This window comes from Bufo gargarizans, chromosome 3, assembly GCF_014858855.1.
Source record: "Bufo gargarizans isolate SCDJY-AF-19 chromosome 3, ASM1485885v1, whole genome shotgun sequence".
Classification (NCBI taxonomy): domain Eukaryota; kingdom Metazoa; phylum Chordata; class Amphibia; order Anura; family Bufonidae; genus Bufo; species Bufo gargarizans.
Genome location: NC_058082.1, coordinates 478,024,673 through 478,051,522, shown reverse-complemented (window position 1 = coordinate 478,051,522; position 26,850 = coordinate 478,024,673). Strand labels below are relative to the sequence as shown.

The window sequence follows — 26,850 nt, the reverse complement described above, 5'->3', positions numbered from 1 at the left end:
TCTCTCATCCATTTTGATTGACACAATCGGGGTCAAAAGCCCCGTTCTCCTGATAAGTCCCAGAGACAGAACAATTAAAGTAATTTTCCTAGTCTAAAAATTTGCCTTAGGCTTGTATTAATTCTAAAATATTTAAACAACACATGCTGTTAAAGGGATTCTGTCACCTCCCCTAAGGCAAAAAACGATTTAAAACCAGCCATGCAGCACAGCTTACCTGGATTAGGCTGTGCTGTTCAATCTTGAAATCCGTCCAGCAGTTAGTTCAAAAAACGAGTTTGATCAATGAGGAAATGCGTCCTGAAGGTGCCCAGAGGGGCGTTTTTTTCTTCTGAGAGAGCCCAGTCCCGCCCCTTTTTCAGTGCCCAGCCCGCCTTCCTTGTATTTTCTAACTGCCGCCCCCAGCCTGCCACAGCCTCCCCTTCCTCTCCTCCCCCTCCCTCTTGCCGAACGAAGTCTCGCACAGGCGCAGTACCCACTGAGGGCTGCGCCTGTGCGATCATCAGGAGACTGAGGGCGGCAGCTTCATCTTCGTCACTGGGCATGCGCCGAGCCCAGTGACGTCCGATGCTCGCTCTTCCCTGCTGAGGGAAGAGCGAGCATCGGACGTCACTGGGCTCGGCGCATGCCCAGTGACGAAGATGAAGCTGCCGCCCTCAGTCTCCTGATGATCGCACAGGCGCAGCCCTCAGTGGGTACTGCGCCTGTGCGAGACTTCGTTCGGCAAGAGGGAGGGGGAGGAGAGGAAGGGGAGGCTGTGGCAGGCTGGGGGCGGCAGTTAGAAAATACAAGGAAGGCGGGCTGGGCACTGAAAAAGGGGCGGGACTGGGCTCTCTCAGAAGAAAAAAACGCCCCTCTGGGCACCTTCAGGACGCATTTCCTCATTGATCAAACTCGTTTTTTGAACTAACTGCTGGACGGATTTCAAGATTGAACAGCACAGCCTAATCCAGGTAAGCTGTGCTGCATGGCTGGTTTTAAATCGTTTTTTGCCTTAGGGGAGGTGACAGAATCCCTTTAAATCCCAGATGGTTCCAGCGCTGCCTCTCTAGTCCCCACCTCTGGTCTGTGTTTACTTGGCGCAGCGGTAATATAGCCATCCCAAGTGACAGGGCTGTACACTGCTGAAGCCAGTGAGTGACTGCAGTAGTCACATGGATTTTTAAAGCTGTAGGCAAGTAAACACTAAACATACCAGCAGCGCTAGAACCACCAGGTATTTAACCGGTAAGCATATGTTTTTTTTTTAATTATTATATAACATCTCCCCACTTGGGTACAAACTTAACTTGCAAATATCAGACATTAATGATGTATATTGCAGATATACATAAATGTCTATGGTCAAAAAACATAAAAATGTACTGAATTGAATATGTGAAAGTTTAAGCAAGTTCTTTGCATGTTAAAGGGATTCTCCCCTGGAATGACTTGCCTCCATTTGCGGAGCTGTCTAGTGGAGGGGGCAGGGGGGCCTCTGTACACATTACACTGCTCTACAATAGATGGTAATGATGTGATCCTGCCTATGCTATGCCATCATGGCTGAGCAGCCTGACAGGAGCGCTCACCAATATGTGGTATATGCAACTGCCAGAGCGTAGTGTATATTGAGGACTCCCCCCCACACCCAGGTAGCTTTGCAAGTGGAGGCAACCAGTCCTGCTCACATTCTAGGACAGGTTGCTTGCAGCCATTTTAAATTATTCCTGGAGAACCCCTAAAGTTACTTTTCTTTTAGGTTTCTGATATTTTAAAACTGGAATCCTTGATAGGAAATTCTGTGATATCCATGGGTTAATGATTTTGCCATTTGCTTAACTTGCTGAATTCAGCTCGGATTTTGGCCCTCGTGCTAATGGACTTTTGTCTCCCTTTGCTGAAGAACAATTCACAGTAAACATTCCCACCGATTCATTTGTTATTTCTGCCCCTTGCTCCCACGTAACAGAGCATTCCACCCTTGGAAATTGCCAAAAATATCCCAGATTAACTGATGTTAAGAAAGTTTTGATCACCAACATGTTGAAATTATAAACTGTATTACCTAAAAAGGTAACACAGACTGAAGAAAAAGCTCTTTTTGGTGCATTTTTTCTTTGTAATAACATGCCTGTTAATTCCATCTGCATGAGTAGAGTCTGCCAGCCTGATGCTTTCATATCTTGATCCTATCACTCCTCTACGCTCAGGCAGTGTGCAGCAGCATTTTAATGGGGCTCTGTTAGTACAGAAAGCAGCGAGGGTTAAATTCTCAGTTAGTCAATCTTAGTAAATTGTGTAATGAATGAAAAGTTTGAATGCATGCTACTGGATCTTGGCCATATATCAGCACTCTGAACATTGCTGAGCTTGTACAGGAAAAAATAAAGACCCTGGATAGAATAGGAACCACATATGCCTCATCGCCTTGTCTCTACATGTGCCATCATCAGTGCGCCTGCGCTGATGACGTCACATGTACACCCGGCGCAGGCGCACTGAGGATGGAGCGGCCCAGCGAGCGGCCTCCACTGAGTGTGCCTGCGCCAACTGAAGACCGGCGCGAGATTTAAAACGCAGACAGGGCCAGTCAGAGAACGAGCGCGTCCGCTGGCCCTGTCAATCAACATGAGGAGGGGGCGTCATTATGAATGGAGGATGCGGCTGCTAGCAGCAGGTAGCCGCCCTACCTGCTGCTAGAGAGGTAATTTGCATATTATAAAAGTCATTTTTTTTTATATAACTACTGAACCAAACGGAGTAATAGCCCTATATATTGAGAAATCGCAGCATAAGGATTTTAAGGAGACAAAAAAATATGAGTTTAGTGGAGTGACAGAAGCCCTTTAAATTGGCAGACTGACTGATTACAAGTTTGAAGACACCTGTGATGCTAAGTAGAGGACACGCCTTAGATCGGCGATGCCGAACCTTTTAGAGACAGAGTGCCCAAACTGAAACCCAAAGCCACTTATTTATTGCAAAGTGCCCACAATGCAATTTAACTTGAATACTACAGTCCAATATAGTATATCTTCCATCTACATTCAATCCAGAACTGCCCCCCAGGGGCTCAGAACCCCCAGGCAGACCCCTGTGCAAAATTATACATTTACTACACTTTTTGACACTCTTGATATGCATATCAAAAGTATTGATAGCGGGGGTCGCAGCTCTGAGACCCCTGCTGATCTCTCTAATGAGCAGTCTAATGAAGCGCTGCTTCTCCCCACTGCTGACCAGGATGGTGAAGACGTCCCGTAGACTTTATATTGAGACTGTCTTCACTACAGCACTCAGCAGTGAGGAGAAGCCCCACTCTGCTGAGCGCTTCAGGCTGCTCATTATAGAGATCAGTGGGGGTCTCAGAGCTGGGACCCCCGCTAAAGCCCACTGCCCACCACTGCAACACCAGGGAACCCACTGCCCTGCTGGGCGCCTCTGGGTGAAGATCGCTCACCACTGCAGGAACCTTACTCTCCACATCTTGAAACCAGTGCGCCTAATGTTCCGGCAGCCCGCTGAAAACAACCAATAACAAAGCTCCTTTCTGTAAGGAGCTTTGTTATTGGTTTTTTCAGGCAGTAGCAGCATCACTGCGCTGCCTGCGCTGTTTGCAGCACTTACTCACTGATGAATGGCAGGAAAAGTATAAGGCATATTGGTACACCATAGACTTTTTCCATGCTGTGCATGCCCACAGAGAGGGCACTGAGTTCCCCCCTCTGGCACACGTACCATATGGTCAAATTATTTTCAATCTTTTTCCAGGGATACCATCATTTATGTACAGGCCAGTTTCAGTAGTTTGTTTTCTTTTTTTCTTTTCTTTTTTGTTATTCAAAAGCAATGTCTGATTTTTATTAGCTGATTTTCAGTGCGTTTTCATTTATTATTACTTTTGTCAGTTTCAAGTTATTTCAATGACCATTGTGGGTTTTTCTTTCTTTAACGGAAGGAAAACAACAATTTTGTCCATGTGTGTATCTTCCTGTGGTGCCGCTACTTTAGTGTCCCAAGATAGATTATATATACGGTAACTTTTGACAGTATGATGCAAATCCATCCAAAGTAAGCCAAGTTAGGTGGTATAAATGTAGACGAGACAGTCTAAAGGGGCACCAAATTTATTATTCCTCCTCCGCAACTGTGATAAATTTGGCAGATGATTATACTGTCTAGTCTACGTTTATACTGTAAATGTTAGACAGTACTAGTAAATCTGCCCAGTGTTTTAATACATCTTTTGTGAATATATGTATTCACGTTTTAAAGGGCTTCTGTCACCCCCAAAACACTTCTTTTTTTTGGGGGGGGGGGGGGCTTGTTAAAATCGTTATTTAACGACTATTCCCTAGATAGGGCTCTTACCTTTGTCTGTGGCTTCATTTCCTTAAAAATCGATCTTTTAAAATATGCAAATCACTTCACTACCAACAAGTAGGGCGTCTACTTGCTGGTAGCCGCCACAAAAAACCGCCCCTCCTCCTGTTGATTGACAGGGCCAGCGAACGCTCTCCTCCTCTGGCTGGCCCTGTCAGCATTTCAAATTCTGCGCCTGTCTTCATTCGGCGCAGGTGCTCTGAGAGAAGGAGGCTCACCTCCTCAGCACTCCCTCAGTGCGCCTGCGCCGATGACGTCTTCTCTTTCGGTGATGTCATCGGCGCAGGCGCACTGAGGGAGTGCTGAGGAGGCGAGCCTCCTTCTCACAGAGTGCCTGCGCCGAATGAAGACGCTTTTCTTCTTTCTTCTTCTTTGCTGTGCAGGAGGAAAAGGACCTGTGGTGACATCACTGTGCTCATCACATGGTCCATCACATGATACATCACCATGGTGATGGACCATGTGATGAGCGCAGTGATGTCATCAAAGGTCCTATACCCAGGTCCTGAAGAAAGAAAAAAGAAGAGAAGACGGGCTGCGGGAAAAAGTGGATTAAGGGGAGTTAAAAATGTTTTATTTTTTTCTAACACCTTCCGCCCTATTTTACTAAGCATTCTGTATTAAGAATTCTATTATTTTCCCTTATAACCATGTTATAAGGGAAAATAATACAATCTACACAACACCTAACCCAAACCCTTGGGTACCAAACATGGAGATTTTTCTCACGCGCGTGCAAAACGCATTAAAATGTTTTGCACTCGTGTGGAAAAATCGCACATTTTCCCGCGACGACCCGCATCTTATCCAGCCCAAATCAAATGCATGACGCCAGTGTGAAAAAGGCCTTACCCTCCTTGGAATCTCTGGATGGTCTCTCCAGGGCAGTGAGTTCTACAGAATGGGTACAGCAGTGGAGAAGTCCTGCAGTCAATACTGAAAGGATGTAATAAGGGAGGATGAGAGTTGTAGTTCATTGGCACAAATGGTTTTTAGATGCAGATGAGCATGGATACATGATGGTGCAGAGTTCTGGATAGTTTGTAGACCAGCAGGAGAGTTTTGAATTTTTATAAGAAACGGGTAACCAACATAATGAACAGAGAGTATAACCGCCGCTTCACATAAAATCCGCCTTGCTGCTGTGTTTATGATCGATTAAACCAATTTGTGCAGTGGAATGCTAGTTTGTATTCCATATAGGTTATGGACACCCCGTTAGTGGTGTAGTTCAGAGGTATTCTCTTCACGGTCATTGCTTGGTGAGAATATCCTCGTAATATGGTGCTGTATGGAGTAGTACTGAGTTGTAGAGATCCTGCCGTACAGGCTCTGACGTATATAGTATAAATCTTTTTTATTGTGCAGTCATCAAAAGACATACATAGCCAACGTACATGTATTTTACACAGTGTTGCACATTAACATTGACCATGATTGAGACGTCAATTATCCATAAATTGCACATTAAATCCACAAAAAAGGAATTATTAGGATTACCAGCTAATTTCTATGACCTCTGCTGCAATACAGCAGGTAAAATTGTAATCCACACTAAATATAAACGTCTTAATGGTTCCAACAGTAACAAAGGCGAGAGCCTTTCATAGCTATATCATATGTTTAGATCCAAATCAAGCTTTAGGATCATCCATAATACTTATCAATTTTTCTATCTATTGACCTGCGGTATTTGACTATTTGACCTGTAATTTTTCCAAGGTGCCCCTAATTTGGAATAAGACTGGTGTGTGTTTTTTTTTTTTGTTCCCAGCTTACTAACTCTTCAAGTCTGCATATTAAGTCTACCTTTTCTATCCACATTTGTATTGTGGGTGGATCTTTGCTTAACCATTTCAATGGTATGAGCAGTCTTGCCACCTGTATGAGCAACGTATGTGAACTCTTAGGCCTCGTTCACACTTCAGTGTTTAGTCAGTGATTTCCATCAGTGATTTGTGAGCCAAAACCAGGTGCAACTCTAAACACAGAACAGGAGCAGATCTTTCCCTTCTACCTCATGTCTGTGGAGACTCCACTTCTGGTTTTGGCTCACAAATCATTGATGGAAATCACTGACCAAACACTGAAGTGTGAACGAGGCCTTAGGCCTCTTTCACATGGGCGTCATGTTTTTTGCCCGGATAAGATGCTGGTGCGTTGCGGGAAAATGTGCGATTTTTCCGTGCGAGTGCAAAACATTGTAATGCGTTTTGCACGCGCGTGAGAAAAACTGGCATGTTTGGTACCCAAACTTCTTCACAGAAGTTCGGGTTTTGGTTAGGTGTTCTGTAGATTGTATTATTTTCCCTTATAACATGGTTATAAGGGAAAATAATAGCATTCTGAATACAGAATGCATAGTACAATAGCGCTGGAGGGGTTAAAAAATTAAAATAAAATAAACTCGCCTTAATCCACTTGATCGCGCAGCCTTCATCTCTTCTGTCTTCTTCTTTGCTGTGCACAGGAATAAGACCTTTGATGACGTCACTGTGCTCATCACATGGTCCGATCACATGGTTCATCACCATGGTGAGGGACCATGTGATTGGATCATGTGATGTGACGTCACCACAGGTCCTTAGCCGGCTGCTCAACATTACAGAAGAAGACAGAAATCCGCAACTACGCGATCAAGTGGACTCTGTGAGTTAATTTTTATTTATTTTTAACCCCTCCATCACTATTTTACTTTGCATTCTGTATTCAGAATGCTATTATTTTCCGTTATAACGATGTTATAAGTGAAAATAATACAGATCAGGTCCCCAACCCGATCGTCACCTAGCAACCATGCATGAAAATCGCTCACTTCTATGGGCAGTGGCGCACCTACAGGGGGGGTCCAGCGGGTCTGGACCCCCCCCCCCCCCCCCCCTAGAACAACCAGGCAAATTTTTTTTTTTTTAATCCTTCAGGGCCGCACCGCCGATCACCACAGGCGGCGCGGCCCTGGATGTAATTGTAGCGGCGCGGGGGGGGGGGGGGGCAGTAGGAGATGAGCGCTTCCATTGTGGAAGCACTCATCTCCATATCTGTGCTGCGGCAGGGGAGGGAGAGGTGTGTCCCTCCCCAGTTCTTCTGATAGGCCGCAGGCACTAATGCCTGCAGCCTATCAGAGGCCGGCTCTGGCGGCGCGATGACGTCATCATCGCGCTGCCTGAGTCGGGCAGCACACAGCAGGGACACGGGCCGGAAGAGGCTGCATCGCTGCTGGTAAGTATCGGTGTATTTTTTTTTTTTTTTTTGAGGGGGGGGGGAGCTGGCACTATGGGGGCACAAAAAAAGGGGAGAACTGCACTTTGGGGGGCACTATAAAAGGGGAGAACTGCACTATGGGGGGCACTATAAAAGGGGAGAACTGCACTATGGGGGGCACTATAAAAGGGGAGAACTGCACTATGGGGGCACTATAAAAGGGGAGAACTGCACTATGGGGGCACTAAAAAAGGGGAGAACTGCACTATGGAGGCACAAAAAAGGGGAGAACTGCACTATGGGGCACAAAAAAAGGGGAGAACTGCACTATGGGGGCACAAAAAAAGGGGAGAACTGCACTATGGGGGCACAAAAAAAGGGGAGAACTGCACTATGGGGGCACTAAAGGGGAGAACGGCACTATGGGGGCACTAAAGGGGAGAACGGCACTATGGGGGAACTAAAGGGGAGAACGGCACTATGGGGGGCAGTAAAGGGGAGAACGGCACTATGGGGGCACTAAAGGGGAGAACGGCATTATGGGGGCATTATTTGGGGGGCATCATGGGGGAGAGGAGCACTATGGGGGCTCTAAAGGGGCTTTTTTTTTTTACACATTATGGGGGGCACTATAGGGGAGAATGGCACTATGGGGCATCTGGTGGCACTATAGGGGCATTATTTGGGGGCACTAAGGGGAAGTGGGGGCTCTAAAGGGTTCTTTATTCTTATTGGCACATTATGTGGGCATTATTGCATCTGGTGGCACTAAGGGGGCATTTTTTTTACTGGCACATTATGGTAGGCACTATGGGGGAAAGGAGCACTATTGGGGCATATGGTGGCACTTAGAAGGGGCATTTTTTACTGGCATATTATGGGTGACACTATGGGGAAGGGGAGAGGAGCACTATGAGGGCATTTACTGGGGCACTATATAGGGGTATTTTATACTGGCATACATTATGGGGACATTAGCTCAACAGCGGGTACTAAGCGGGGGTACAATCATTTTTGGGGGACTATACTATTAGTGTCTGGGCGCAGTTATTTTTTTAGAGCACTGTGTGCCAATAATTGTTGAAGGGGGCACTATCTGTGTGATAGCAGTATTTCCAGGGGGGCTGTTTCTGCAGTATAGTATTGGGGGCACAGTATTGGGGCACTATCTGTGTGGTAGCAGTATTTCCAGGGGGACTGTTTCTGCAGTATAGTATTGGGGGCACAGCGGGCACTATCTGTGTGGTAGTAGTATTCCCAGGGGTACTGTTTATGCAGTTTAGTATTGGGGGCACTATCTGTGTGGTAGTAGTATTTCCAGGGGGACTGTTTCAGCAGTATAGTATTAGGGGCACAGCGGGCACAGTATTGGGGGTGGCAGGAAAGGGGGTTCAGAAGATGTGATGATGGAAATGTGGGAAACCAATGTCTGTTTGTTAATGTCTGCAGAGACGGGAGATGGCTGAAAAATCATCATGGCGGTCTGGTCTGAATGGAGAAGATGAGGAAAGAGAACGTCTACAACAAAGGTGACATCACTGGATGTAAGAGGTAGGGGGCGCTATGTAGGAGAGAAGATGCTCCGGCTCCTCCCCTGCCATTTGCAGAAGGAGGATTCAGAGCTGGGTGAGGACAGCCAAAGGGGGCAGCAGGCAGATGGTGGGGGGAACCACAGGCCTTGAGCAGGATCGGGGGAGGGAGGAGAGCGGAGGAGGAGCTTCCTGGCTGCAGCCGGCTGTCTATTGTATGATGTGAAGCAGGCAGTGCAGCCAGGACAGACCCCCCTCTCTCCGTATGATGTGTAGAGACAGGCCGCAACTATAGAATGTCTGCTGTACAGTGTTTGTTGGGAGTGGCCTATTATATGTAGGAGGGGCTTTTAATAATGGGCGGGGCCAAACATCACGCGCCGCATTGTTCTTTTCATGCAGAGCTTTTAGAATCGCCAAGTAAAAGAATCAGCGCAACACGCTACACCCCCCCGTCCCTGCAGTTTTAAATATAAAGGGGGCTTTGAAAAATTGAATTAGCACAGCACACTACACATGCCACATTTTTTTGCCTTTCGGACCCCCCCTAGACAAAATTCCTGGGTGCTCCCCTGTCTATGGGTCCTGCGTTGCGTGAAAAACGCAGAATATAAAGCATGCTGCGATTTTCACGCAACGCACAAGTGATGCGTGAAAATCACTGCTTGTGTGCACAGCCCCATACAAATGAATGGGTCCGGATTCAGTGCGGGTGCAATGCGTTCAAATCACGCATTACACCCGCGCGTAATACTCGCCCGTGTGAAAGGGGCCTTGGGGCTCATTCAGACGGCCGTATGCTGTCCGCAACAATGCGGATCCGTTTTTTTTCCGGACAGTTCAGCATGTCCGCAAAAAAACGGATTGGATTTTGTTTTTTGCTGATCCATAGACTATAATAGGGCCATGTCCTGATTTTTACTGACAAGTATAGCACATGTTTCATTTTTTTGCTGAGCTGTGCAATGGAAGAAAAGGGCCCCATAGAACTGAATAGGACAGCATCTAATCTGCAAAAAAAAACAACAGATCCGCATGTTTGCGGACAGCATACGGATGTCTGAATGAGCCCTTAGTCATACATTTATTCAGTTAAAAAAGAAAAGAAAACACAACAGGAAGACTTTTATAGACAACATAAAGTACTGAAAGTTGATGGTATTATTTTCATTTTCTTCTAACCAGTTACTGGAAATTCATTGAACCAGGTTAAAAGTTTGGAAATCTCCCCCAGAGGAATGAACTAACAGGAAACCAGTGTGTAAAAAAAATCCCCGTTTACTGACTGCCCTAATAAATGAGGGAGGAGAGGTCACATTTGATAATAATTATCTTCATGTGTAGTTCAAGCACTGAGCAGAAACTATAGCCATATGGTTGCATCTTCATGATATTCTACCAGCTTGGAATCTGTAATGTACGTTATCCATGGTGTGGCCAGTGGGATTGTAGTATAGCTACTGGGGCACGCTTTTTTTTTTTTTTAATACTGTACATTAGATTCAATAGTGTTCGTAGTAAATGCCATATTTATCATGGATCTCCAACACTTTTCTTCACACAAATGGCAATTTTCATAAAAAAAATGTTATGGCCATAGGCCCCTTTCACGCGAGCATCTTTTTTGCGTGGGTGCAATGCGTGACGTGAACACATAGCACCCGCACTGAATCCTGACCCATTCATTTCAATGAATCTGTGTACATGAGCGCTTTTTTTCACGCATCAGTTCTGCGTTGCGTGAAAAACGCAGCATGTCCTATATTTAGCGTTTTTCACGTAGCCCTGGCCCCATAGAATTAAATGGGGCTTTAGTGAAAAACGCATTGCACCCGCAAGCAAGTGAGGATTCAGTGTGTTTTTCACTGATGGTTGCTAAGAGATGTTGTTTGTAAACCTTCAGGTTTTTATCACGCGCGTGAAAAATGCATCAAAAAGCATTGCATCCGTGCGGAAAAAACTGAACCCAATACAGACAAAACTGACTGAACTTGCTTGCAAAATGGTGCGCGTTTCCCTGAATGCATCCGAACCTAATTTGTCACGCTCATGTGAAAGAGGCCTTATTGTCAGACTATAGTTTTCATGGCCAGATGGACCCCATTGAAATCAATGTTTATGGCATCTAGACAGGAGTGCACACGTGTAATGGTCATTAAAAATAAGTAAAAGTGCCCTTCAGAGGTTAAAATAAAATAATACTCACCTTAAGGCTCCATTCACACGTCCGCAAAACACAGAAAGCGGCAATGTGCGTTCCGCATTTTGCGGACCGTACATTGCCGGCACTAATAGAATATGCCTGTTCTTGTCCGCAATTGCGGACAAGAATAGGACATGTTCTATTTTTTTGCGAAAACGGAAGCACGGATGCGGAGGTGCGGATCCGCAAATGTGGATGCGGACAGCACATTCCGGCCCCATTGAAAATGAATGGGTCTGCACCCGTTCCGCAAAATTGCGGAACGGATGCGGATCCATTTTGCGGACGTGTGAATGGACCCTTAGGCCTCATGTACACGACTGTTCCGTTTTTTGTGGTCTGGAAACCGCAAAAAACGGAAGTCGCCCGTGTGCTTTCCGCAATTTACGGAATGGGCGGCCCATTGTAGCAAACGGACAAGAATAGGACATATTATATTTTTTTCCAGGCCACAGAATGGGGCAAAGGATGTATCTTTTGTGGCCCCATTGAAGTGAATGGGTCCGCATCGGAGCCACAAAAATGGCTGCTCGGATGCGGACCCAAACAACGGCCGTGTGCATGAGGCCTAAATGCGAGGGAATACTTGCTCTGCATTTGTTAGAGCAGGACCTGACACTCCCAGCGTCGTGACGTCACATGTGGTAGCTATTAAAAATGGACTAACGGCCAGAGAAAGGATGCAGAATGGCCATGAAAAACTAACAGTGTGTCTGTTTTTAACGGCTGTTTTTTTTTTTTTTTTTATCTGTTGCGTGAATGTAGCCTAAGGCTAGGTCTACACGACGACATTTGTTGCGCGACAAAAAGTCGCGCGACAGATAGGGCGCAACAGTTGTCGCGCGACATTTTGTTGCACTATTGTCACGCAACAATTTTTATAAGGGCAGTCTATGGTGTCGCACTGCAACATGCGACATGCTGCGACTGCGACGCGACGGTCGCAGAAAAATCCACCTTGAATGGATTTTCTGCGACTGTCGCGTCGCAGCATGTTGCAGTGCGACACCATAGACTGCCATTATAAAAATTGTTGCGCGACATTGGTGCAACTAAATGTCGCGCAACAAATGTCGTCGTGTAGACCTAGCCTAATTGTGCATCTTTTTTCTGCTTTAGGCTAGCTTCTAACTAGTGTTCTAGGTCTCAGCAGGCTGTTACGGCAGAGAACAGCCTGCAGGAGCGCTCTGGATCTACTGTAACATAACATAGCCAGATGTTAGCGCAATGCCCACCAGACTATAACAGGGTCTAGCAGAATTGCGGCATATTTGCCAGGTAGCGGTCAAATCTCCACAGGTTCCCATTATAGTCAATGTGCGAGCCTGATCCAGAAAGCTTCAGCAGGCCGTTCTCTGCTGGAACAGCCTGCCAGAGGCCTAGTGCTGATGTAAAAGAAGCCTTATGGGGTCATGTATCAAACTGGTGTAAAGTAGAACTGGCTTAGTTGCCCATAGCAACCAATCAGATTCTACCTTTCCTTTTCCAAAGGAGCAGTCAAAAATAAAAGGTGGAATCTGATTGGTTGCTATTGGCAACTAAGACAGTTCTACTTTACACCAGTTTGATAAATAATCCCATTAGTTTTTAATTGCGATGTCAAGGTCTTCAGTTTGTTCACCTCCATTTATATACAATGACACCTACTTTTTTTTTTTTAGAAGTCCTATTTAGGGCTGATGCACATGACCAAGTTATGACCTCCTTTTGTACTAAGCCCTCTATGGAAGCTCTATTAAAGGGGTTTTGCCATCACAGACAATGCGGACATATCACTAGGATATGCCCCAATTTTCTGATAGGTGCTGATCCCACTTCTGGGACCCACACCTACAACGAGAATGGAACGGGTAGAGCTGTGGCTGAAGGACCCTGGGTTTTCCGGGGTCCGTCCTCCACCAAGTGCTGCTCCCTGCTGCTCGCATACAAGTGAATGGGAGCGCACCACGCAGTATGTGATGGGAATATCCCTTTAAGTCCATGAGGACTCTGGTCCATGCAGAGTTTTTTTTTCTGTCAGATTCCATGCAAATCCATCAGAAAAGAACCATGGCCTGCTCCTTTGAAGCTAATAGACAAAAATGATTTCGGTTTCAAGTTTTAAAGTGGTTTTCTACTTTCAAAATCAATCACTGAAGTTAAAGGGGTTCTGCACCTTCATTTAACTGATGATCTATCAGTTCTGCACCTTCATTTAACTGATGATCTCCATGGGCCCAAGCGGTATGACGTAGCGGAGCAGCTGCGTAGGCGTGCCGCGCGTCCGCATGGGTACCGCCCACCTCCTCGCCTCGTCTCGGCGTCTCGGCGCCCTGGCCCTCGCTGCTGCTCTGCGTCCCCCTGCCGAGATCTGACCGTGGCAGGAAAATGTTGAGACGCTGAATGGCCGGATGCTTGCCCTGCTGCCTTGCTGTGCCCTGCCGTATCTTGCTGCTTGCTGCTACGTCCTGGTATCGTGGACCGAGGTGAAGATCGGGCTGAGGCTTGAGGATCGGTGCCGGCGCTCACCTGACTCACCTGACTTTGTTGGCGGTGGATCTGGAGGTGTCTAGAGGCGTCGTCGGGCGCAGTTTCTTGTATGCTGTATGCCGGGATTGCCGACGCTGGGATCGCCGACGGTGGATGGCTGCGGTCTAAAGGGCTATGTGCACACTGATGCACTTGATGACTGGATGCTGGCTGTTGGCTGCTGCCGAAGACCGGTGAGATCACCTCTGTGTTGCGTGCGCCAAGTCGCTTATTGTCAACCCCCCTTACTAACCCAGGTTGTTTACATTAACTACGGGCGCAAGGATAGCCGCCGGCTGAATGGTACATTTTTCGGCCTATCTGCTAACTACCAGTTATTGGGTTAGTTAGGTGTAGGATCCCTGCATATATTTTCTGGAACGGTGTGTGGGATGCGGGAGGCCCTGTCATAACCCCTCAGGAAATTCGTGACGGCGGGGACGACACTCCATTTGATATGTGGGGACTTGCTAACTGCATGGCTGGTTGACACGTGGTTCCCCTGCAAGCTCCTGTCGTTGGTCATTTAATCTCTTGGCGGCAATAGCCCCCACAGTTTCCCCTATGATGGATTAACACTGAATCAGTACCGTGCTGAACAATACTGAATAAGTATTGAGCATTCCTACACCACAAGGAACGTATAACGATCTATGGGGGCCTATAGTTGATACTTTCCGTTAAAAAAAAAGAAGCGGGGGAAGGAGAAAACACACATAAAAAAAAAAAAAAAAAAAAAAGAAAGGAAAAGGAAGGGGAAAAAAAAAAAAAATCAATAGAGGTGATTGCGTCGAGTTTGGTCGGATTGGATGGACTACCTCCACATTATTATTGATCACTATTGAATTTGTCTGCACCACCAATCTTAATAGTGCTTTTGACTTATGTTTGATATTCGCCATTATAGCTTGATATCGTTTAAGGTCTTGATATTTTGTTGATTTTCTTTTTCCTTTTTTCCTTGCTACGTAAACAACTGACGTTCCATTATGTACGTATATGTTCATGTAGTTACACTTCTCCCCATATAGCTATAACGTCAAGTTTGTATACAAACTTCATTTTGTCAATATTGTCGTGTTGTAGCGCCAGATGCTGTGGTAGCGCTGGGATATCTTCACCATTGGGTGGCGTTGTGACAGCATCTGGGTTTGGAACCTTGTATATTGTACTTTCGTTTGATAGACTTCGAAAACATGCCTGCTAAATATAACAGGAGATCCGGGGGTACGGGATCTCCCAGGGCAGGTGGCAGTAGTAGTCCACAGACGAGAATGGATAAATACTTGAAATCGCCCCCACCGAGACAGAGGGGGGGAAAGAAAACACCTGAACTGGCTGAAACACAGATAGATCCATCTATTCAGACTGAGCAACACACGAGATTTGATAATATCGAGAACAAATTAACGGATATATTATCGGTGGTACAGACCACCAATCAATCAGTTTTAGATGTCTCCATCACCGTACAGACACTGCAGACGGATCTTACTCTTATTAGAGAAGATATGAACCAAATTAGGGCCAGCATCGCACTTGTTGAAACCGGGTTAACTAAGGTTCAAACAGAACAGTTACAGATGGGAAAAAAAATTGTAGAATTGGATAAGGAAAATAAACGTATTAATGCAAGACTAACTGATATGGAGGACAGGGCACGACGTAACAATCTGAGAATAGTCGGCCTCCCTGAGGGGGTAGAGGGGGGCAACCCCGTGGCGTTTATTCAAAAATGGTTAATTGAAATGCTTGGTTCTGGTGGAGATACTCCCGCACTATGTGTGGAGAGAGCCCATAGAATCCCTGTAAAAAAGATGCCGCCGGGTAGCCCCCCCCGAGCCATCCTAATTAGGATACTCTCCTCTAGTGATAGAGACTGGGTGCTCCGACGGAAGAGAGATCTAGCTGACACTACACTTGACGGACATTCGATACAGATATACCCCGACTTTTCTAGGGACACCCAAAGCAAGCGTAGGGATTATTTTGATATTAAGAAAAGATTACGTGAGGGGAATATTAAATATTCAATGCTTTACCCCGCTAAGTTAAGAGTGGTGTATAGAGACACCGTAATGTTTTTTCACTCCCCCAGAGAAACCGTTGAATGGCTTGACTCTGTCAGGGTTTAGACGCCGGACCTCGGTTGATGTGGCAGCAACGCCCCTCAACCTAGGGGTGGGGTAATAGCGGTGGGCGGCCCATGGACGGATGGGCGAAATGTAAGAGGTTGACAACGATGCTTCGCATCAGTGAACCAGTAAGGGGGTCGATGGGGGGTGGGTATCAATGGGTGTGGGTGGATAATGGGTGGGGGGGGACCCCGGCTTGGTTGCGGCTGCCTTTGGGGGGTGACGGACGCCTCCTCCATAATTCATGATGACTAGTAATAGAGTCATGATATGGAATGTGCGTGGACTGGCTGATAGAATGAAAAGGGTAGTGGTCTTTGATTTAATTACTCGACACCTCCCCGCAATAGTTGCTTTATTAGAAACGCATGCCACACCGAATATCCCTGAGTATTTAATAAAGAGATGGGCTGGACATCAATTTCACTCTGGTCTCTCGGCATATTCCCGAGGGATCAGTGTGTATATACACCATAGCATCGACTTTATCCTGCTAGACCAGTCGATCGATAGAGATGGGAGATATATCTTCCTCTTCGCCCAATGGAATGGTAGAAGGTGCGTCCTTGCTTTCTTGTATATTCCCCCACCGTTCACAATGACAGTTTTAAAGCAGCTGGCACTCTTTATACATAATAGAGAGCGCTCTCCGATATTAATATGTGGTGACTTTAACTGCGTGCTCGACCCGGCGCTGGATAGATTTTCAACCGCCCGGAAAAGTGCGCAGGATAAACATGTTCTACTTCGCGGGTTCTGTGAGGAGATGGGTTTAACCGACGTCTGGCGATGGCTTTACGGCAACAAACAGGTGTTCTCCTGCTTTAGCAAAGCGTATAGCGCTATGTCTAGGATCGATATGGCCTTGGCCAACGAGCAGATGCTTGAATCTATCTCAAAAATGACATACGAGACCCATGGCATATCCGACCATTCACCGATCTTACTGGTGATGAAGACCGGACAAAAAACCGGGATCAGCAGATCGTTCAGATTGAACGAACACTGGCTAACTATATTAAATGATTCCGCTGGGATAGATAAAGAACTCTCACAATTTTGGCAAGAGAATATCGGTACAGCTCACATTCATTTTGTTTGGGATGCCATGAAGGCATTTATGCGTGGGCTGTATTTTTCTAGAATAAAAACGAAAAAAAATGATTTCTCTGCCGAACAAAAAAAGCTGGAGGCAAATATTGCATATCTGGAGGGCTGTATCCGAGTACGAAATGATATGAATACGCGTACTAAGCTAAAATCTGCCAAAGATCATTACATTACCTTTATGAAGGAAAAAGCACAGAATCAACTATTTTTCATGGGCTATAAAGATTTCTGCGAGGCGGGTACCCCGAGTAAGCTATTGGTTTCTATTATAGCAAATCAAAAACCCCCCCAAAGAATTAGACAGATACTGACGGGGGATGGGCGTAGATTGGAAAGAGGAATGGAGATGGTAGCAGAGTTTTTTAATCACTTTGATAATTTATATCGATCTGAGGCGGTAGATATAGTGACCGAAATAGATGCCTTTTTGGAACAAGTCAGGATCCCGGCGCTCTCGGTCTCCGATTCCGCCTCTTTGTGTGCCCCCATCTTATTGGAGGAATTACAAACGGCCCTGCAGGGGACTCGGGGTTCTTCTGCGCCGGGTCCGGATGGACTTCCATTTGGCATCTATAAGCGCCATGCGGAGATACTCTTGCCCGGACTGTTGCTTGTTCTAAATGAGTCTAGTAAACGCGGAAAGCTGCCCCCGTCTCTGGCCGAAGCAACGGTTACATTGATCCTTAAAAAGGGGAAACTGGGAAATAAAGTTGAGGACTATCGCCCAATATCACTGCTCAATGCAGATTATAAAATAATTGCAAAAGTCCTTTCCAATCGCTTAAAAAAAGTAATAGCGCGCCTGATACATGTGGACCAGACAGGGTTCATTCCTGGGCGACAGATACAGACCAATATACGGCGGACCTTTCTTAATATCCAGATTGGCGGAGGGGAGGACCGCTCGATACTATCATTGGACGCCGCTAAAGCGTTCGATCGTGTCGAGTGGCCCTTCCTCTGGCGTGTTATGTATAGGATGAATCTGGGCCAGGAATTTATTGGATGGGTTAAACTGCTATATAGTGAAACAACTGCTAGAATTAAAGTCAATGAGGTGCTTACCCCTGCTGTTTCCCTAAAGCGGGGAACACGTCAGGGCTGCCCCCTTTCTCCTCTCCTCTTCGCAATCTTTATGGAACCCCTTGCCTGCAGGATACGGACTGAACCTGGCATATCCGGCTTCGGGGGGAGAGGGACGGACGATAAGATTTGCTTATATGCAGATGACGTCTTACTCTACCTGAATGATGGTTGGAGAAGCGTCCCCAATGTTATGCGGATAACAGAGGAATTCGGCAGAATTGCTGGGTATGAGATAAACTGGTCTAAGTCTGTACTCTTCCCCCTGAACCGGATGCCCCCCCCTAACGATCTTAGGATCAGAACTATTCCCCCGACAGATCATTTAGATTATCTCGGGATAAAAATCAGCAATAATATCAGGGAATATAATCAGTTAAATATTTCCCCTTTAGTGGGGAGAATAAAAGACAAAATAAGAGTGTGGCAGAAACTCCCACTTTCGCAGATCAATAGGATTGCGTTGATTAAAATGGTTTTGTTACCCTGGATATTGTATACGGTCAGCTCCTGCCCCACTTGGATTGAGGATAGCGTCTTCAATCTGATTGACCGCTTGATAAATGATCTGATATGGGGCAGAAAAAGGGTCCGCATCAAACTACAATACCTGCGAATGGCCGTAAGTAATGGGGGCCTAGGCCTGCCCCATTTTCAAATCTATTATCTCTGTGCACAATTACAATGGTGCGTCAATGTCGGGGATGGTGTATTAATATCACATATCCTAGGTCAACGCCCACTACACTCCAATAACATTTTTAGTATATTGGAATCCGGAATGTTTCAACGTACAGATTACTTTTGCCCCATCGGAGCCGCGCTACAGAAAGTTTGGAATAAAATTAAGATATTGATCCATGCCCCTCAAATTCTGGATTTCTCCCCCTTATGGGACAACCCTGCCCTAACTGAATTTTTGACACTTAACGAAAACGAATTCTGGACTCGAAAAGGTATTTCATTATTTTCACATATATACACAAAAGGGAATAGCAAATCAATACGGGAATTGATAAAACAAGCACCAATAACTGCACTAGAGCACTATAGATATTGTCAACTACAACATGCACTATCATACACTCTCAAAAAAACACCCTTGATAAAAGTTACTCCGGGGTTCTTATCCTTTTGTTATAACATAGTAGGGAATAAAGTTAAGATTTCACTAATATATAGGAGATTCATCGAGGAAATAAGCACTATCACTAAATTTAAAAGTGTGGATAAATGGAAGACAGATATTGGGGAATGTAACCCCTCACAATGGCAGGAAATATATCAAAATATAAAGAAGGCCTCTCTTTCACGACAACACCGATTGATACAATTCAAAATAATACATCGCTTATATGTTACTCCGAGCCTGTTGACTAAAATGTACACTAACAAGGGTCAAGAATTTAGCTGCCTTAAATGTTCTTGTGTAGCCGCAGGGCTTGTACATATGCTGTGGGACTGTCCAGCTATTAGGACTTTCTGGGGCTGTATATTTCAGACAATGGTGGCAAACAGCAGGAACAGTCCTCCCATGACTATTCAAGTAGCAGTTCTTGGATTGCTTCCTCCTGAGTATAAAAACAAAACCACTAAAAATGAACAGGTATACTGGTTAAAGGGGTTTCTTTTGGCCAAAGTGATAATCTTGAGACAGTGGGTGAAAGATAGACCCCCAACAATCAATGATTGGCAAAGTTTAATGACGCGAATAACACATTTTGAGGGCATGAAACGACGTGGATTAAACGACGCTTCCGGAATGGGCCCATAGAGAAGGGAAATAGCCAGCCGTAATACCCCAGAGCAGAATTGATGGCTAGTAACTGGGGAGACCACTGATATACCCCAACAAACCATTATATATTCCTAGATAAACTCTATCAACACAGCCCACGCCAGAATACGTGTGAAATTGTAAAGGCTCTAATGAAAATCCTTATGAGGGGGGCAGGAATACTCCGCCGCCCCTCGCGGCGGCCGCACCAAGCCGGGTGGAAACGGGTGGGGGGTGAGGGGGCGGGGCGGAGGGGGGTTGGGTTTATGGTTTTGTACTGGTATGCCTATGTACTGGTATTAGAGCTGACTCCTCTGGTCACAGATTGTTTTGTTGTATGTGTCCGATATATGGCATGGAGACGATACACTGTCTAATGTGCGCTATTATATTATATCTGATTGGAAATTTGCTTTTATATTGTCTGTAAAATAAAAATACAAATAAAAAAAAAAAAAAAAAAACTGATGATCTCCAGCAGCGGCGCGGCCTTCTCACTGTTTACCGCCGGGGCGCCCGCCCACTGACGTCACGACTTGTATCAACTAGAGTGGGCGCGGCTAAGCTCCATTCAAGTGAACAGAGCCTAGCCACGCCCACTCTAGTTGATACAAGTCGTGACGTCAGTGGGCGGGCGGCCCGGCGGTAAACAGTGAGAAGGCCGCGCCGCTGCTGGAGTGCCGCTGCCTTCTCAAACAGCTGATCGGCGGGGGTCCCGGGTGTCTGACCCCGGCCGATCAGAAGCTGATGATCTATCCAGAGGATAGATCATCAGTTAAATGAAGGTGCAGAACCCCTTTAATCGACAAAGTCATGCGCGACTTTGTGAATAACTAACTTCGGCTCACCGGAGCCCATACATTCTAATACGGTACAGAGACGGATCTCCGTACGGTATTAGGCCTCATGCACACGACCGTTCTGTTTTTTGCTGTCCGCAAAACACGGAAGCCGCCCGTGTGCCTTCCGCAATTTGCGGAACGGAATAAGCGGCCCATTGTAGAAATGCCTATTCTTGTCCGCAATAGGACATGTCCGCATCTTTTGCGGCCCCATTGAATTGAATGGGTCCGCACCCGAGCCACAAAAACTGCGGCTCGGATGCGGACCAGAACAACGGTCGTGTGCATGAGGCCTTATTCCGAAGTTTTGAACAAAGCGACTACGGATGAAGTATCCGAAGCTCGCTTCGCTCATCACTAGTCATCCCCTATCAGCGGTCAGTTAAAACCACAGGCAGAACATGGATGTGATTCTTTCACTGATCCACGGCCTGCGAAAAATCACCGATGTGTGACCAAATATAAAAATCGACGGATCCATGTGCTGGAGAACATGGACAGCACACATCCTTTGAAGTGTAAACAAGGCCTTAGGCCAGATTAGGTCCGGAAAACTCGCACCATTTCGCAAGCAAGTTCAGTCAGTTTTGTCTGCGATTGTGTTCAGTGTTTTTTGTGCAGGTGAAATGCGCATTTATGCGTTTTCCAAGTGCGTGATAAAAAACTGAAGGTTTACAAACAACATCTCTTAGCAACCATCAGTGAAAAACGCGTCGCACCCGCACTTGCTTGCGGATGCGATGAGTTTTTCACGCAGCCCCATACATTTCTATGGGGCCAGGGCTGCATGAAAAAGGCAGAATATATAACATGCTGCGATTTTCACAAAACGCACAAGTGATGTGTGAAAAACAACGCTCATGTACACAGACCCATTGAAATGAATGGGTCCGGATTCAGTGCGGGCGCAATGCGTTCACATCACGCATTGCGCCCGCGCGGAAAACTCGCTTGTGTGAAAGGGGCCTTAGGCTTAGTTCACACTTCAGTGACTTCCATCACTTATTATGAGCCAAAACTAGGTCCGGGTCAAAAACACAGAACAGGTACAAATTGTTCCGTTATTCCTTATCTCTGTGTAGGCTTCACGTCTGGTTTCGGCTCACAATGACTGATCAAATCACTGAAGTATGAAGTGGAATTTTCTTTCAATTGCAGTGCTGTTTTTTGCGTGTCCATAGTGTTTTTTTTTATTTTTATTGCAGCATGTTGTAGCAATGTTTTTTTTGTCCACAAACCCACACCAAAAATAACAGATTTTTTTGCTGTTTTTGCAAGAGCATAATAGACCAGTCCTATCCTTGTCCTATTATTGTCCGTATTATGGACATGTTCAGATTTTTTGCGGAACGGACATGCGGACACGGAATGCACACAGAGTAATTTCCACTCTTTTGGGGGAATGGTTGCGAATGGTTCCACATACTGTCCGCAAAAAACCCGGAAACGACACAGAAAAAAATACGTTTGTATGCATGAGCCCTTAGGCTACATTCACATGATCGTGTGAGGGCCCATTTTTTTAACGGCCGTCACATGACCGTTTTAAGAACAGTGATAGTCTATGTGGTTATTCACACGTCTGTGTTTTTTATCTTTGTTTTTATTTTTTTATGGCCAGTGAAAAATAGACATAAAAAAATTGATATTCTATTTTGACCATTTTTACAGACCGACAAACCCCATACAGTTGACTGGGAAGTTTTTAATGGACGTCGTGTAAATGTAGCCTAAAGGTGCCTTCACGCGCTGCGGATTTGGTTGCAGAATTTTCCGTGACTGAAAATCAGTTCCATTCATTTGAATAGGGCAGCCAGTACATGGATTTCCGCATGCCTCATTCAAATAAGGCTACGTCGTGCGACATTTTGTTGCACTAATGTCGCGCGACAATTTTTATAATGGCAGCCTATGGTGTCGCACTGCAACATGCAACATGCTGCGATTGCGACGCAACAGTTGCAGAAAATCCATTTGAGATGGATTTTTCTGCGACTGTTGCGTCGCAGCATGTTGCAGTGCGACACCATAGACTGCCATTATAAAAATTGTCGCGCGACATTGGTGCAACAAAATGTTGCGCTACAAATGTTGCAGTGTAGTTGTGCCCTATCTGTCACGTGACTTATTGTCGTCGTGTAGACCTAGCCTAGAGGCCTCATGCACACGACCGTTGTTTTGGTCCGCATCCTAGCCGCAGTTTTTGCGGCTAGGATACGGACTCATTCACTTCAATGGGGCTGCAAAAGATGCAGACAGCACTCTGTGTGCTGTCCGCATCCGTTGCTCCGTTCCGTAAAAAAAAATATAACCTGTCCTATTCTTGTTTGCAAAACGGACAAGAATAGGCAGTTATATAAAAGGCTGTCCGTGCCGTTCCGCAAATTGCGGAAAGCGCACGGACGCATCCGTGTTTTGCGGATCCGCAATTTGCGGACCGCAAAGCACACAACGGTCGTGTGCATCTAGCCTAAATGGAACAGATTTTTAGGCCATCTGCACACAAGTGTGGGTGAACGCACAGATCTGCATGAATTTCCGTGCGGATTTATGTGCGTTTCTGCAGCATATGCGGATTTTGGTGCAGATTAGATGCGCTTTTGCTGCAGATCTCATCCTTCCATTGAAAAGGGTAAAATCCGCAGCTAAAACCGCCAACCTAATTAACATTCTGCGGATTTGGAAATCTGCAGGTCAATTTCTGCACGTGTACATGAGATTTATGAAATCTCATACGCTTTGCCGGTACTGTAATACGCTGCGGTTTTTCCACGTGGAAAAACCGTGCATACTCTGCGACGTGTGCAGGTGGCTTGAAGGGCACGGCTACACAGTCAGGTTACTGAATCCATTTTTGGAAGCCAAAGCCATGGGTGAATTCATAAATGAAGAGAGGGAGGTCATTTAAGCCTCTTTCACATGACCGTTTTTTTCCATTTACGGGCTGTTTTTTGCGTTCTGTATACGGTCCGTATACGGAACCATTCATTTCAATGGTTCCGCAAAAAAACCTGAATGTACTCCGTATGCATTCTGTTTCCATATTTCCGTTTTGTTAAAAGATAGAACATGTCCTATTATTGCCCACAAATCACGTTCCGTGGCTCCATTCAAGTCAATGGGTCCCCCCAAAAAACCGAACACATATGGAAATGCATCCGTATGTTTTATGTATCCGTTCCGTTTTTGCAGAACCATCTATTGAAAGTTTTATGGCCAGCCCAATTTTTTCTATGTAATTACTGTATACTGTATACGGAGAAACGGAAACGCAGCGGAAACAAAAAATGGAACAACGGATCGGTGAAAAGCAGAACGCAAAACACTGAAAAAGCCAAACGGTCGTGTGAAAGAGGCCATAGGCTACTTTCACACTTGCGGTACAGTGATCCGGCAAGCAGTTCCGTCGCAATCTGCAAGCAAACGGACAGCATTTGTAGACGGATCAGTCTCTCCGTATTTCAGCCGGAGAAATGGATCAGTTATATATTCTTTTTCACATTTTTACCGGAAGGCCGGATCCATTTCAATGTAATACATTTCAATGTAAATTAATGCCGGATCCGGCAACTGATCTGGAATTTTGGACGGAGATAATACCTCAGCATGCTGCAGTATTTCCTCCGTCCAAAACGCCGTTCAGTGACTGAACTGCAGACATCCTGATGCATCCTGGACGGATTTCTCTCCATTCAGAATGCATGGGGGATGAAACTGAGTGTCGGAAAAGAAAGACGCTAGTGGGAAAGTACCCTTAGGCCTCATGCACACAACCGTTCCGTTTTTTGCAGTCCGCAAAACACGGAAGCCGCCCGTGTGCCTTCCGCAATTTGCAGAACGGAATGGGCGGCTCATTGTAGAAATGCCTATTCGGACAAGAATAGGACATCTTATATTTTTTTTTGCGGGGCTACGGAACGGATCAACGGATGCGGACAGCACACGGAGTGCTGTCCGCATCTTTTACGGCCCCATTGAAGTGAACAGGTCCGCATCCGAGCTGCAAAAACTGCGGATCGGATGTGGACAAAAATAAAAAAGAAATGGTCGTGTGCATGGGGCCTTAGACAGATCTTTTGATTTTCCCCTGCGCTGCTGGAAGATGCGCATAATTTGAGCAGGCGTGCTACTCATGATAAATTGGGTGCATGTACGGCATCCCGTGCACCTGGAGTGTATAACTCCCAAGTGGCAAAGACGGCGTAAAACCGCTTGTGCAGGAAAATATTCTTGCATCAGTGTTTAAAAAGTCACAAAAGGGGTTTTTCCAACCGTTTTTATATACCGGGTGTAAATAGCTACCTGCCCTTTATACTTTCTCTCATTTTATAATCCATTCCTGATTTTAGCTTCAGGAACCTGAGGCCGTTATAGTGTGAGGAGAATACGAGTATAGGACGTGCAGCCTGCAGCGCCCCCCAGTGGCCCCGGCGTGGCCTGCGTCACATGCTGAGTCACCTCTAGGCTTTCTTTCCTGAGGCAGCAGCCGGCTAATTAACTGCAGAGCCCTGCCTCTCTGTGCTGCACGGTATTGTAATGAGGAGGCGGGATGTCCAGCTCTGCCCTGACACACGGGCTCGGCTCCCAGTGCTGCTGCTGCTGCTGCTGCTGCTGGAGTCCTCCATGTAGAAGCATTACCACAAGTCACTTGGAATATGTCTGGAGCCAGAGCCCGGGCAGAGCGGCCAATGTCACCGGTCTGAGCACAGCCCTGCATCATGGGGAACCAGCCGGCCAAGCCTGAGGAGCAGGAGCAAGGTTTGTGGGTTCTCTGCCCATTGTGGATGGAGCTGTGACCTTGTGTGCAGCCCTGTCCTGGGAGCGCAGGGAGCCGGGTCCTGTCTCACCCCCTGCAGCGGGGAAGTTTACCCTGCCCTCCTGGCATAGGGGCTGCTGGGCAGGAGGATAGTTTGGCAGGATACAATGGATGGACACAATGTAGATTTATGGCAATTTGCATAGGGAGGCGGATGTGCCCAGGAGCCCTCTCTGGGGGCCGCCAGCTAATAAACTGAGGGCACCTGTTACATAATATGGGCCTGCAGTATTTGGATGGGTGTATTTGGCATTTCACCAATTATTAGGGTATATGTGTATATATACTGGTGTGTGTATATAGATATATTAGTGTGTGTGTATAACACTGTCCATTTGAGCTTAATACTGGTTTGGCACAAACAACGTGCACACGTCTAACGCCAGCCATGAACCATGTATTTATTGTTCTGGCTCCGTCCACACTTATAGTTTTTTTTTTTTTGTAAGAGGCAACAAGTGACAACAAATCAGGTCTGTGTCGAATATTTAACAAAAAATGTTCAACAAAAGTCTAAACTACAACTCCCAGCATGTAAACATGCTCAGGTACTCTTCTGACTCCCATAGACGTGAATGAAACATACTGGGAGTTGGAGTTGGAGGCTCCGGTTGGGACCCCCATCACAGATTCTGTCAAACAGAGCACGTGGGCAAGACTTTTTTTTTTTTCTGGTAAAAAGGAGGCATACTGAACAGATACTATTATAGCCAATGGGGTCTGTTTGGCGCCATTCGGTGCAGTTATGCGCAGAATCCGGCACATCCGTTATTTTCATTGTTCTGCTCCTCTAGCACTGGTGTGAACCCAGCCTCGGTTTTTAGTTCTGATTGTCAGATTAATTTCTTGTTCTGTTTCCTTTGTGTTTTTTGGGTTATAAAGATTATATATAACAAAGTCAGTAATCTTATAATGAGAATACTAGAATCACTCAATGAATGATAGAACTTTTAAATGGAGAACTACAAAAAAATTATGAGGGGCTGAAATCCCCATATAACAATTAAAGGGAGTTTGTTACCATCAATACACGTTTTATACTATTACTGTTGCCCTCTAGCTCACATACGCTCTATCTCAGATGTACTTTTGTGTTCCTTTTTAGTTTTTTATTCCCCCTGAAAATCATCTTTGTATTGGTATGCAAATGAGCATAAAAGTACCTATTCAAAACGGAGCCCCTGACCATCCCCTCGTCACTTCCTCTCCCATCATCAAGGGACTGCTGGAAAGCTCACAGGAACACCTCACTGCTGTATTTGTGCCTGCGCCATTGGGGCC

The 26,850-nt window shown here is 45.9% G+C and overlaps 1 protein-coding gene across 5 annotated transcripts in view; it reads left to right on the top strand.

Moving 5' to 3' along the window:
* The window catches only part of SPECC1 (sperm antigen with calponin homology and coiled-coil domains 1), a 375,500-nt gene that overhangs the window by 93,951 nt on the left and 254,699 nt on the right, over window positions 1-26,850 (top strand). The window contains exon 1 of one of the 5 annotated variants that reach the window (XM_044283771.1): window positions 25,243-25,511. The exons of 3 other annotated variants lie outside the window; for them this stretch is intronic. In XM_044283771.1, the coding sequence (XP_044139706.1) occupies window positions 25,472-25,511 (40 nt within the window). In that variant the 5' untranslated portion in view covers window positions 25,243-25,471. Of the gene's footprint in view, window positions 1-25,242; window positions 25,512-26,850 lie in introns of those variants that run through there. One more of the 5 variants, XM_044283774.1, reaches the window with a different exon arrangement.